Source organism: Hemitrygon akajei, chromosome 1, assembly GCF_048418815.1.
Source record: "Hemitrygon akajei chromosome 1, sHemAka1.3, whole genome shotgun sequence".
NCBI lineage: Eukaryota > Metazoa > Chordata > Chondrichthyes > Myliobatiformes > Dasyatidae > Hemitrygon > Hemitrygon akajei.
Genome location: NC_133124.1, coordinates 31523375 through 31538188, shown reverse-complemented (window position 1 = coordinate 31538188; position 14814 = coordinate 31523375). Strand labels below are relative to the sequence as shown.

The window sequence follows — 14814 nt, the reverse complement described above, 5'->3', positions numbered from 1 at the left end:
CGCCCCCTCACCCATCTTCTACCCCCCCCCCCCTCACCCGGCCTGTCTCTCCCCTGCACCCCCGGCCCCTCTCCCCTCCACCCCAGGCCCTCTCCCTTACGCTCCCCTCTGCCCCCAGCCCCTCTCCCCCTGCCCGCTGCCGGCCCCTCGCCCCTACCTGAGGCCTGGAAGCGGCTCCAACATCGGCAAACACTAAAGAGAAATAACCCCGCGGGGGGAGGAGGGAGCCAACCACTGCAACCACCCCCCCTCGTCCGCTTCACGGGCACCGCTCGCCTCCGCTACATTGACAGCTCGAGGTCACCGCCACCCTGTCAGCCCCAGCCTGAGATCCCGCTCCCCGCATCCTGTCCCCGGGACGCTCCCCTCCCCACCCCCTCCACTCCGCGACCGCAGCCCCCGAGCCCTCCCGCCGCCGCGAAATGGTCGATCCCAGCCGCTCTCCACGCCCCCTTTCCGACCAATGACACCGGGGTAACACTTCAGCCAATCGAAATCTCGGCCTGAGCCTGTCCAATGGAAGATTGGCCAGTTGACAGATTCGTCCGAGACTGACCAATAGAAAGCTCAGGCTGCTCCTGGACTTTGCTCAAACCGAAACTGGCCAATAGAAATCGCGTACTTAGAGCAGCAGTAACGCAGCTTGTGGGCGGGGCGTGTGCACTGGGTGATTGATGGTTCCGTTGTGCAGCGCCTGGAGAGGAGCATCCATGCGAACTGCATGCCCGATCGGCCGATCTGGTGGTAGATTGCTACTTAACAATGCCAATCAATCACTTCATTTCCCTCCCCATTCCTGCCTCCTGCTCTGACACTTACAACGTTTTCATTATCAGCAGTTTTACTTTAGATTCCACTATTCCCTGCTCCAGAACCCTATGCATGTTCCTGCGATCCCCCCCCCCTCACCAAAGCGGGTCTTCGGTCAATGAAAGTTATTACTCATTCTTAATAATGTTGCAAAGCAGCCGCGACCACTGGAAAAAGCAAAGATTCTGGGACGATTTTGAATATTGGTTGTCGTGCTGCATGTTTGCAGTTCCAGAATTCCTAGACATAAGCTGTTCACAAAAAAACGGGGGATCTTAGTAACATAAAGGAATGCAGAATCTAAAATCTAGAGCTTAAAAACTGCCGGAAGAACTCAGCAAGTAAACCAACATCATTCCTGGCAAGTCTTGGTGCAATCTTAACTTACTGACCATCCTTTTAGACTTCACAGATGTTGCTTATCCTGCTGAGTTCCTCCAGCAGATTGACATTTGCAGGAAAAAAATTTAATTGGAGTACTTATGTAATGGAAAATTGTTGCCTGGCTGGCAGTCACTTTTTTTAAATTATTTTGCCAAGTTTAGTTTTCTAAATACAGCAGCTGCCACTTGTAAAGATCAAATAGTTGTAAATTAAACTTCCAACTAATATTCATTGTTTAGCTTTTAGTAGTAAACAGGAGCTGGTCTTCAGATCCTAATGTAAATAGAAAGCAGTAATCAGCTTGAAGTTGAAAAAAAACAGCTTTGTAAAAATCCTCTATAGAAATTAACATGTTGGGTCACAGCACCTGTATATTGCTAAAGACGCTTGCAGACAAGACGAAGACAATCATTGAGCACATCAATAATTGGTCTATTAGTAACTTGGAAGATTTATATACTCAGGGAAATTAGCTTTACAGCTTTAATTGTTGGTACATGGGATCTGTGTCTCCAAAAAGCTTTTAGACTATGTGTGCTAAAAGGCACAGTATCTGAAAGAATATATCGTGTGTGAAGTCACCCAAGTGGCAGACAACTGTACAAATGTAGGCAGCAGTTCAGACTTATACATTTTGGCCTTCAGTGCTAGAGGGGTTGTAGAACCTGGGCCTCTGTACCTCCCTCTATAATTAGATCCTCGACTTCCTAACCAGAAGACTGGTCTGTGCGAATTGGTGATAAAACATCATCCTTGCTGACGATCAACACTGGTGCACCTCAGGGGTGTGTGCTTAGCCCACTGCTCTACTCTCTATATACACATGACTGTGTGGCTAGGCATAGCTCAAATACTATCTACAAATTTGCTGACAATACAACCATCGTTGGTAGAATCTCAGTGGTGACAAGAGGGCGTACAGGAGTGAAATATGCCAACTAGTGGAATGGTGCCACAGCAACAACCTGGCACTCAATGTCAGTAAGACGAAAGAGCTGATTGTGGACTTAAGGAAGGGTAAGACGAAGAAACACATACCAACCGTCATAGAGGGATCACAAGTGGAGAGAGCGAGCAGCTTCAAGTTCCTCAGTGTCAAGATATCTGAGGATCCAACCTGGTCCAAACATATTGACAGTCATAAAGAAGGCAAGACAGTGGCTATATTTTATTAGGAGTTTGAAGAGATTTGGCATGTCAACAAATACACTCAAAAACTTCTATAGTTGTACCATGGAGAGCATTTTAACAGGCTGCATCACTGTCTGGTATGGAGGGGCTATTGCACAGGACCAAAAGAAGCTGCAGAAGGTTGTAAATCTAGTCAGTTCCATCTTGGGCACTAGCCTACAAAGTAGCTACGAAACCTTTAGGGAGTGATGTCTCAGAAAGGCAGCATCCACTTTTAAGGACCTCCAGCACCCAGGGCATGCCCTTTTCTCACTGTTACCATCAGGTAGGAGATACAGAAGCCTGAAGGCACACACTCAGCAATTCAGGTACAGCTTCTTCCCCTCTGCCGTCTGATTCCTAAATGGACATTGAACCCTTGGACACTACCTCATTTTTTAAATATACAATATTTCTGCTTTTGCACATTAAAAAAATCTATTCAATATACATAATTGATTTACTTCTTTATTTATTATTGTTTTATTTTATTTATTATTATTTTATCTCTCTGCTAGATTATGTATTGCGTTGAACTGCTGCTGCTAAGTTAACAAATTTCACGTCACATGCCGGTGATAATAAACCTGATTCTGATTCTGATACTAAACTACCCAACCCTCAGGTATACCTTAGCCCTTGCCACTTTCTATAACCCAACTTTCAATTTAGCATTATCTTTTATCTTCTTGTCAACCCGATATACGGGATTCTGGTATATACATTAATTCATAAGTACAAATATAGGCCTTCATATTACATTACTTGACTTTCGATGGGTTTTTTCCTCAGTATACCAATATTTCAAACAAGATTGAAGGCTTAGTTTTTCAGAACTTTTATTTCAGTAACTGCTCTAATTGTAACTGTTTTAAGTAGTAATAAACATTAAATGATGTTTGAATTTCAGTGAGAACTTTGTGCCTATTTAGAGCTGTACTTTTGAGAGAAATACTGTATAGCTGTTAGAAATGTATTTGCAGTGTTCTAATTGACGTTTTATGTGGAGGAAAGGAATTACTCTATTCCAATCTACCTTATTGAAATGGTCAATAGTGAATTAATTGTCTGAAATTGTTTACATCTAAACAGGTCCAAATCAAAACAAGATAATCATAAATGTTGATGCCCCTAATCAGTTGTGTTTGTATGAGAAAAAGTTGAGTTGTTTTCTGAGAAAGCTGGAAATGTAATAATGATCCAAACAGAGGCATTAATAAAATATCTGAAATTGGTACCTAGGCAATATCAAGGCAATGGTCGTAGGAGAAGGTCAATAACTAGGTAGGAAACAGCAGTGCTTAATGTAGAAAAAAACAAAACTGAGAAAAATATTGAATAAACAAATAAAAAAACTAGTTGCTGAAAATTAGGCAGATAAGGCAGCATCTCTGGGAGAGGAGGTTTTGTTTTAACTTTTGTAATTTAGGAACAGGGAAAGTTGAAGAGTACCATGATTACAAAACTTTCAAGAAATATAAGATTTTATCTAACCCACAAATGGACAATTATTTTAGAAAATTAATTGGACTTTTACAACTGAAGTACATTAGGAAATTTATTTCTGGCATATGACCTCTGATATTTAACAAATGAAAGGAAAATCTATACAGATAAGATTAAAAATTATTTTTCCAATCCAATAGCAAATATTCAACTTAACCATATAACAATTACAGCACGGAAACAGGCCATCTCAGCCCTTCTAGTCCGTGCCGAACGCTTACTCTCACCTAGTCCCACCTACCTGCATTCAACCCATAACCCTCCATTCCTTTCCTGTCCATATACCTATCCAATTTTTTTTTTAATGACAAAATCGAACCTGCCTCTACCACTTCTACCGGAAGCTCATTCCACACAGCTACCACTCTCTGAGTAAAGAAGTTCCCCCTTGTGTTACTCCTAAACTTTTGCCCCTTAACTCTCAACTCATGTCCTCTTGTTTGAATCTCCCCTACTCTCAATGGAAAAAGCCTATCCACGTCAACTCAATCTATCCCCCTCATAATTTTAAAAACCTCTATCAAGTCCCCCCTCAACCTTCTACGCTCCAAAGAATAAAGACCTAACTTGTTCAACCTTTTTCTGTAACTTAGGTGCTGAAACCCAGGTAACATTCTAGTAAATCTTCTCTGTACTCTTTCTATTTTGTTGACATCTTTCCTATAATTCGGTGACCAGAACTGTACACAATACTCCAAATTTGGCCTCACCAATGCCTTTTACAATTTTAACATTACATCCCAACTCCTATACTCAATGCTCTGATTTATAAAGGCCAGCATACCAAAAGCTTTCCTCACCACCCAATCCACATGAGATTCCGTTGTTTTATTCTTTTTTAACTTGTTTTATTTAACTTGTTTTATTCTTTTCCTTCGTATTCTCTGCATCTACTCCCTCAAACAGCAGACCTTGCAGTACTTCTCTACACTCTCATTCTCTAGCATCCACCCAGAGTTTCTTACCGAAGTCCTCCTGCCTCTGCACCAAAAACTTCTCATCTATTGTGATCTGAAAATCCAACTAAATCCTTCTTGTTTCATCAACTCTACTTTCTATGCTTATGACAAGTTTGCTTGAGTTTCACTAGAGACTGCAAAAGTGAATTTGGAGGCTAATTGAACATTCAAATTAGAAGTTGCAACAAAGATTGGATGAATGTTGGAATGTGTGGGAGGAAGGGAGATTAAGGAAAATTTTTAAATAGTCTTAAATAATGTCAAATTATATCCTTTGTAATAACAATGGCATTCATCCATATGGCATTTTCTGCCCTTCGACACTGCATTAAATCCACCAAGGATGACTTAATATTTATTCTACAAAGATATTTCTTTGACTGATGTGGATATGTCAGCCTCCATCTACTTAATGTTTGCATTTTCTTTGTTACATTGAGCTACTTAATTAATATCTAATTGAGGGAAAATTCGGATTTTTTCAGCTAACATTGGGAAAACCAAAGCCATCAACCTCTTCTTGACATCCTGCTTGATGCAGTTTGTCCTTATAATTGCAAAGTCCACTTCAACTTCAAATGTTCTATCCACATTCCTGCTGCAGCTTAGTATAAAGCACTTACAACCACTGAACCAAACTACGTAACACAACAGACCTAAGCTTTTTTTGAATAGTCTGTACAATTTACCTACAACTCTACAAGGTGATTGATACGTTCGTGGCCTAAGGTGGGAGTCAATTTTAGAAAACCTAGCACATTTATTTTTCTAGATAGTCCCCTCCTACATTTACACACTTAGTCCAGCGGTCGTGGAGCATACGGATCTTGGACCTCCATAAAGTGTCCACAGATGGGTGATTGATAAGTTTGTGGCCTATGGTAGAAGGAGGTGAGTTATACAGCTCTCGTTACATGCACATGCAGTTCAACTCTTTGAGCAATTATGCAGAAAGTTTGAAGTTAATAACTCATCTCCTTCTACCTTAGGCCACATACTTATCAATCACCCTGATGAGTTGATTAGTGACAGAGCTACAAGGCTGGAGAAGGGGAAGTGTAATAGGAGAGGACAGAAGGCCATGGAAGAAAGAAAAAGGGGGGAGGAGCACCAGAACAAGGCAATGAGCAGACAAGGAGATAAGGTGAGAGAGGGAAAAGAGTATGGGGAATAGAGAAGGATTGGGTGGGGGGGGTGGTAATGGCATCTCCTCAATGCCTGAGTAATGGATTCTAGTTCACGCCATGTTTCTTTCATAGGAACATAAGAAATAGGAGCAGGAGTCAGCCATCTGGCCCATCGAGCTACTCCGCCATTCAATAACATCATGGCTGATCTGACCATGGACCTTTCTCCACCTACCTGCCTTTTCCTCATAACCCTTAATTCTCTTACTATACAAAAATCTATCCAACCTTGTCTTAAATATATTTACTGAGGTAGCCTCCACTGCTCCATTGGGCAGAGAATTCCACAGATTCACCACTCTCTGGGGGCAACAGTTCTTCCTCATCTCCCTCCTAAATCTACTCCCCTGAACCTTGAGGCTATGTCCCCTAGTTCTAGACTCACCTATCAATGGAAACAACTTTCCTGTCTCTATCTTATCTATACCTTTCATAATTTTATATGTTTCTATAAGATCTCCTCTCATTCTTCTGAATTCCAGAGAGTACAGTCCCAGGCAACAATCTCTCCTCATAGTCTAACCCCCTCATCTCTGGAATCAACCTGGTGAACCTCCTTTGCACCGCCTCCAAAGCCAGTATGTTCTTCTTCAAGTAAGGAGACCAGATCAGCACGCAGTACTCCAGGTGCAGCCTCACCAATACCCTGTACAGTTACAGCATAACCTCCCTGCTCTTAAATCAGAATCAGGTTTGTTATCACCAGCAGGTAACATGAAATTTGTTAACTTAGCAGCAGCAGTTCAATGCAATACATAATCTAGCAGAGAGAGAGAGAAAAAACATAATAATAAACAAGTAAATCAATTATGTATATTGAATAGATTTTTTAAAAGGTGCAAAAAACAGAAATACTGTATATTAAAAAAAAGTGAGGTAGTGTCCAAAGCTTCAACATCCATTTAGGAATCAGATGGCAGAGGGGAAAGATGCTGTTCCTGAATCACTGAGTGTGTGCCTTCAGGCTTCTATACCTCCTACCTGATGGTAATAGTGAGAAAAGGGCATGCCCTGGGTGCTGGAGGTCCTTAATAATGGACACTTTGTTTCTGAAACACCGCTCCCTAAAGACGTCTTGGGTCCTTTGTACTTTTTTCTTAACCAGCGCCTCAATGTCTTGAAAACCAAGGTTTCCCTAAACCTGTTATCCTTGCCTTTCATTCTGACAGACACATACAGCTTTGTACTCTCAAAATTTCAGTTTTGAAGGCCTACCACTTAACAAGTACACCTTTGCCAAAAAACAGCCTGTCTCAATCTACACTTGCCAGATCCTTTCTGATACAACCAAAATTGGTCTTCACCAGTTTAGAATCTGAACCTGAGGACCAGACCTATCCTTTTTCATAATAACCTTCAAATTAATGGTATTATGATCACTTGATGCAAAGTTCTCCCCACACAAACGTCTGTCACCTGCCCTGTCTCATTCCCTATTAAATCAAGTATTGCACACCATTTCATTGGGACTTTGATGCACTAAGGAAACTTTCCTGAACACATTTGACAATCTCCATCGCATCTAGTCCTTTTACAATATGGGAGTCCCAGTCAATGTGGAAAGCCAAAATCACCTACTATAACAACTTTGTTTCTTGCAATAGTCTGTGATCTTTCTACAGCTTTGTTCTCTAATTCCTGTGGACTGATGGGCAGTCTATAATACAGCCCCATTAATGTGATCATACCTTTCTTATTCCTCTGTTCCATCCTTAAAGCCAAGTTATACGAGTTCACCAGTCTATCCTGACAGAGCACTGATGTGACATTTTCCGGACTAGTAACGCTTTTAACCCCTCCTGCTTTATCACTCCTAGAACAATGGAACCCCGGAATATAGACCTGCCCCTCCTGCAACCAAGTCTCAGTAACGGCTACAATATCATTAATTCCATGTAGTTATCCATGCTTTTCCTGAAATACTTCTTGCATTGAAACAGATGCAGCTCAGAACATTAGTCCCACCATGCTCAACCTTTTGATTCCTGACTTTGCTTGAGGTCTTAACATGTCTCCGCAACCACTGCACTACCTGTTCCAGCACTCTAGTTCCCATATTACTGTAACTCTAGCTTAAACCCCCTGTGTAGTACTAGCAAACGTTTCCTCTTAATCCCCTTATAGCTCAGGTGCAAACTGTCTCTTCTACACAGGTCTCACCTTCCCTGGAAGAGAAAGCATTTGACAAGATGTAAAATAGGAAATTCATAAATTGAAACTCATGATATTGGAGGAAGTGTGTTAGAATTTATTGAGAATTAGCCTTCTCACAGAAAATAAAATTGCAATAAATGGTTATTTTTTAAACTGGAGAGAGGTCATGAGTGCTGCAGGGATATGTTTTAACCCACATTTGTTCAGTATTTACATTAATGATCTGGAGGAAGGAGCTGTTATGTACAGTGCCTATAAAAAGTAGACTGCTCTTTTATTGTTTTACAATAAAACATGTGCAAAAGTTCGCTGATGACACGGCCATAGTGGGGTGTGTCAGGAATGGACAGGAGGAGTATAGGAAACTGATACAGGACTTTGTGATATGGTGCAACTCAAACTACCTGCGTCTCAATATCACCAAGACCAAGGAGATGGTGGTGGACTTTAGGAGATCTAGGCCTCATATGGAGCCAGTGATCATTAATGGAGAATGTGTGGAGCAGGTTAAGACCTACAAGTATCTGGGAGTACAGTTAGACGAGAAGCTAGACTGGACTGTCAACACAGATGCCTTGTGCAGGAAGGCACAGAGTCGACTGTACTTCCTAAGAAGGTTGGCGTCATTCAATGTCTGTAGTGAGATGCTGAAGATGTTCTATAGGTCAGTTGTGGAGAGCGCCCTCTTCTTTGTGGTGGCGTGTTGGCGAGGAAGCATTAAGAAGAGGGACGCCTCACGTCTTAATAAGCTGGTAAGGAAGGCGGGCTCTGTCATGGGCAAAATACTGGAGAGTTTAACATCGGTAGCTGAGCGAAGGGCGCTGAGTAGGCTACGGTCAATTATGGATAACTCTGAACATCCTCTACATAGCACCATCCAGAGACAGAGAAGCAGTTTCAGCGACAGGTTACTATCGATGCAATGCTCCTCAGACAGGATGAAGAGGTCAATACTCCCCAATGCCATTAGGCTTTACAATTCTACCGCCAGGACTTAAGAACTTTTTAAAAGCTATTATTAATGCTTTTTGAGATAGTGATTTAGATGCATATCATATTTTTTTACTGAGTTAAGTATTGTATGTAATTAGTTTTGCTACAATAAGTGTATGGGACATTGGAAAAAAGTTGAATTTCCCCATGGGGATGAATAAAGTATCTATCTATCTATTGAATCACAATGGATTTAATTTGCCTTTATTGACACCGATAAAAAAAAAAGACACTTTTGTGGCAAAGTGAAGAGATCAGTACAAAAATTAATTACTAATATAAAATACAAAATAATTGATTGCATAAGCATTCACCCCCTTCAAGTCAGTGTTTTGTAGATGTCCATTTAGCAGCAATTTTTTCCCCATTCTTCTGTACAAAAATGCTCAAGCTCTGTCAGATTGCATGGGGGTCATGAGTGGACAGACCTACCAATAGACCAATTAGTTAGGGCTTGAATTCCTTTGTATTCAGAAGAATGATGGGTGACTTTAGTCAAACATGTAAGGAACTAAGTCAACTTGACACAGTGGTTGCTGGGATATTTTCACTAGCAGGATAGGTGGGCAAGATGCCAGGACCCAATTGAGTAGGTCTTCTTAAAAAAAGATATAGAAATTTCTTCTCACAGAGGTTGATGAATCTCTGGAATTCTCTGCCCTGGCGGGCTGTGGAAGCTGAATCATTTGAAGTATTTAAAAGTGGAGGTAGATGGTATTTTCTAAATCAAAGAATAAAGTAGTATGGAGAAATATCTCAGGAGCTGACACCAGTATACATGATGGTAGGGCAGGTTTCAGGTGCCTGATGGCCTGTTCCTGCCCCCATTTATTTGCATTCTTCTGTTTCTCAACAAACAGCACAAGAGTACAGATTAAGATTTTAATGTTAACTTTTATTATTTTTAAAACAGCTAAGTTGAATGTCATTGTCCTTGCATAAGAAATAAATGTTTTTCTTAAATGGAGAACAATTTCTATAAGATTATGAATCTGCCCTGATAGATTAGTGGTGAAAGTAACCAGTCAAAAAGTACATCAGGATGATCAGACATTAGAGGATACATACACAAAAGTAGTTCCCAAGACAGTGCGTCACATTTCTTATTTCCACTGAGTAAAAACAGCAAAGTTCACATTTATAGAAATGACAAGATAAATCAAAGTGTAAATCAGGAAAATATGCAAGAACCAGAGAATGCACTATTATCAGAGTAGATGTTTCTTCTTTTTTACTTCTCTCTGAAATATGCAATTTATGTTTTTGATAACAATCTTATGAAAGCTAATCCTAATCTTATCCAAGATTCACTTTTTCCCCAGCAATGTGTTTCCCTCTATGGCTTCAGAGGTTCACTAGTTATTTATCATCGTCATCTGCATCAGCCACCACTATATACCTCAAACCAACCCATCACACCTGCTCCCAGTTTCCAAAAGCCCAAGCAGTATCTTATTCTAACAATTCTCCAGCAATAGGAGTTGAGTGACTTATTAGAGAAATGGAATAGAATTTATTCATATCCTGCCAGTACTCCTCAGTTCCACACCAGGCATGGTGTTGCCCAGTCCACTTCAGAGATATAAACACAATCTGAAATGCAATTTTACCTATGCTTTGCAAGGAATCCAAACATTTTGGGAGTGGTTTATTATTCGCTTCAGCAACTATTCACACACTAAATAGCTGTGCCTTCATAAAAAGATTCATGCAGAACAATGAAAAAATTGGCTTTTACGACTTCATGTAAATATCTCACCAACAAAATGTTTTGGTTTAAGAATAAATTATTAATGCTTATTTTGCAATAAGGAATATTAAACTTAATGCAAATTATCTGCAAATTTTTGCTCTTCATGCCCATGGCTCATCCTGAAAAAGATGAACAACCTTCTGCTTTAAGATAGTTTGAATTTATCTGGTGGGTAATTCACTACTGAAACATCAAAACTGAGGCTAGTCTGGACTTCTGGGGATTGTTAATGAAGAGAACAGTGATCATACACAGGAGTAACAGCTGGCTTTCACTATCCCCTAAATGAGAGATGCTGTCAGGTCCTACTGCCAACCCCCAACACCCACAAACGCTCTCAGTTTGCACAATCGATCTAGCATCTTTCTAATATTTTGCAGATATACTTCTAGGTCTTCACTTTGCAGCTAAGGACTTTGTTAATCTGCAGACATGTAGAGGATTGAATTAAGTTCATATACAAAATGTAATGTACACATCATACACTCGAGCACACACAAAATTCTTCAGAATAAAGACGTGAAAGTGCAAATAAATTTACAAAAGATATAAGAGAAATAACTGAAAACAAAAGGAAAAGTCACACGTAGCAAGGATGTGAATTAGGAAGCACCTAATCATTTCTATGGCATTTACATTTTAACAATTTCACACTTTCGACTACTCCTTGAATTCAGACAAAAAAAAACAACAAAATATTATCACAAATACTGTGGATTAAAACTAAGTCAACAAGAATTTGCATAGCAAGTTTCAAGGGTCACGCGTCCATTCTGCATGAAGTCAGATTTCCACAAGTTTGTCAGAGGTGACAAACATTGATTATGTAAATCGTAATCCAGCACCATCAGTGCACTCTTCAGAACTTCTTGGAACAAATTCTGTCCACGGACCCGATTTAAATCTCAGTATGCAATTTCTTAATAGCTACCTTACTCAGCAGAAATCAGTCCTTTTTTTTTAAAGTAGGTGAGGAAGAACAGACTGGAATAAACAGAGGACCTCTGAAGAACTGCAAGGTTGTTATAAAATGATGAATAGTCTACATTTACTCACAACATACCAAAATTCTCATTCATATTGTGGTAATTGCATTCAGAAGTGAAAATGATCCTAAGCAGAATACTGTACTGTTATTTGTTAATAAATGTTATTTAAGTGCCTTATAAAACTAGAATTTATTTTTCCTTTGCCAATTCTTTGCTATGTATTTTCCCCACAGTACATCACTCAGAAAATATAGATGTAATTAAACAGTGTGTAACATTGATTCACAACAGTGCCGAATAGACACTGAAAACCTTAAGATTACTTCCATCTCCAATGATATTACTAAGTGGTAATTGCAGCATTTTGTTAAAACTTTTGCAAGTGCAAGACTGTACAAATATATAGGCTACATTCAGGTCACAGCATCAATTAGCCTGTGTTCTTTTAAAAATAATAAATTAAATCTAGTTAAAATGTAGTATTATTCCTAAAGGGCTTTCATCTCAAAATATACACACACACAAAGTGTTTGACCAATGTTTTGAAACCATAACATTTTTTGAAGTGACAACATTTTCTGATTTTAACCTCTACTAGAACACTGCAGGCTGCACAACTTTCCTATAGAGATGGGTAAAAAGGTTTGATTGATAAGCTGCATCTTCATACAAAATTCTCACCACTTACATGAACAGGGGTCTCACAGTAGTCATTTGCTAAGATGCTGAAATCGCTGAAATTTGAATCCCAGTTTTACAAGTCTATATGTATGAAGACAACCCAATTAAAGAAAATTCACAAAAAAAGTAAAAATTTAAGCTGACGTGTTAATCGTTTAGATTTATGATTATGTTATGACCAATGGCAATCAGTACATAGGCACTTGCAAATGAAGTACAACAGTAAAATCAGGAGTCAGATGTTTATAAAAACTGCTCAAATTATCACTGAGCTGAAAAATGCCACTGGCTATGCACTGATAGACCACTTGAATGTTGCAAATAAATGTAGCTTGTGAATAGCTTAATCCAACAACAGGAAAATTAATTCAAAATGTTAATTAAATAGATTATAAAAGTTAGTTGCTTTCCCTCAAAACAACTTTAACAGTGTTTACAGATTTTCGAAGGGGATACACAACTACATAACCACATAGCTGATATGCTGCACCATTAAAAATAACTTTTGATAGACTTCTTGGTCTGATTTATGGAGGATACTGTGGAAGAGATAAGCTTCCTTACTTCTTTTTATATTTAAAATCTATAAAATGTGTTTACAGGAGCTAACAAAATCAACTTGTGAATGCTGCTAAGATGATCCAGTACACAAAGGGTTACATATCTTAGACATATCAGCACTGCTTTGGAAAAAGGTCACTGTCATCTCTGATCTACCTTATTATCTTTGGAGGTTAAGGTTGCACCCTGAAATAGTTTTCCACAGTTCTGAGCCCTAATTTTGCTTCTACTAGTAATGCCATATTGGCATTTATTTTACAAGTTCCACGCTTTTTACAATTACCTTCAAATTCCAACCTACAGTATTTAATTCCATTAATAAATAATGGTATAACAAAGATTTGCTCTGTTTTCCATTATCAAGTGAAGCTAACAAACCAAAAACATACAATTAAAATAGTGTTATGTAATAAAAAAAAATTGTGAAAACATTAATTGTATCCTTCAAGATGAATTGTACTTTTTATATTGTAAAGCACTAAAGACAAGTTGTCATCCACAAGTGAAATGAAAATAATTTACAAGACAATATTACAACGAAACAGCGTTTCATTCAAAATATATTTCATATTAGAAGCTTCAAGTATGGTAACAAAAACGTGACAATGAAGAAAAAAATAAAATGAAGCAATGCATAATGGATGTGTTCCAGTTTAAACTGTCCATTATGAAAAGAATAGGAGCAAAAGGGCCCACACTGAAGACTAGTCAATGACCCTGAAGAACACCGATAAAGAATACATTGCTCAAAAGGCAATTTGGCTCAACTCAAGAACAATAAATTAAATATAGTTTTTTAAGTGAGACAAATGATACTCAAAAATTTTCCTGCTCTGGAATGCTTCATTATATATGAAATTTGTTGTAGCTAAACATGCCACAAGATTTTACATACCCTGCCATTTGACCATAATACATTAAATTTAGTACACTAATAAAATTGCAAATGTCAATTAAAAATGGATCCCAAAACTTTTATTGCACAGATTTCTTTCTGTTTTAAATCCAACATGCATCAGTATCTACTTATTGCACAATATAGGAGGGCTTTAAACCTTCTCACAAGGTATCTCCTCACACAAAAAAAACTAAACAAATGGTTTATTATTAGAATTATAACATTTCTTCCTAAGTGCTGCATTAATACTGTTAATAAACCAAATGGGGTCAGATGCAGGGACTTAACCAGCTATCAGCATGTGCCCAGATGAACACCAGTAAAAATGCAGTGAAGGAAGTAGTCTTCAGTGCCTGCCGGCAGGTTTCTTTTTAAGTTCGAAGATTGACTGATCAAAGTGCTTTTGGACTCAGCAGTACTTTTCTTTCTACAAAGATTAAGATTCCGAAGCATCAACATGTATCATCTGCAAAACAAAACAGATCAAGTTAAGAATACTAAGCTAAACAGTGGGGACGTGCAATATTCTTATTTATGTAAAACAAATACAGAGAATGGAAAGCCTGGAAAAATATTATTAACTGACAGTTAGCTAATAGGTCAAATGCCCAACTCAAAGATACATCAAAAAATGTGCCACCTTCATTGCGATATGGTGAACCTCATTCAAAATTCACATCACTGAATTCTAATGTATGAATACAGGCAACTCCTGCATTACAGCCATTTGGAGTACAGAAATTCTCCCTTATGGAAGTCACAAATCACT

General features: G+C 38.9%; 2 protein-coding genes across 8 annotated transcripts in view; both read right to left on the bottom strand.

Annotated features, from left to right (window-relative positions):
* stau2 (staufen double-stranded RNA binding protein 2) overlaps window positions 1–369 on the bottom strand; it is a 313804-nt gene extending 313435 nt beyond the window's left edge. For all 6 annotated transcript variants that reach the window (XR_012098305.1, XM_073040402.1, XM_073040452.1 and 3 more), the window contains exon 1: window positions 158–369. The gene's annotated coding sequence lies outside the window, so the exon portion shown is untranslated. The remainder of the gene's footprint in view (window positions 1–157) is intronic.
* Window positions 370–10037: 9668 nt separating this feature from the next.
* Window positions 10038–14814, bottom strand: part of LOC140725219 (ubiquitin-conjugating enzyme E2 W) — a 77719-nt gene continuing 72942 nt past the window's right edge. For both annotated transcript variants that reach the window (XM_073040389.1, XM_073040379.1), the window contains one exon: window positions 10038–14511. In XM_073040389.1, the coding sequence (XP_072896490.1) occupies window positions 14498–14511 (14 nt within the window). In that variant the 3' untranslated portion in view covers window positions 10038–14497. The remainder of the gene's footprint in view (window positions 14512–14814) is intronic.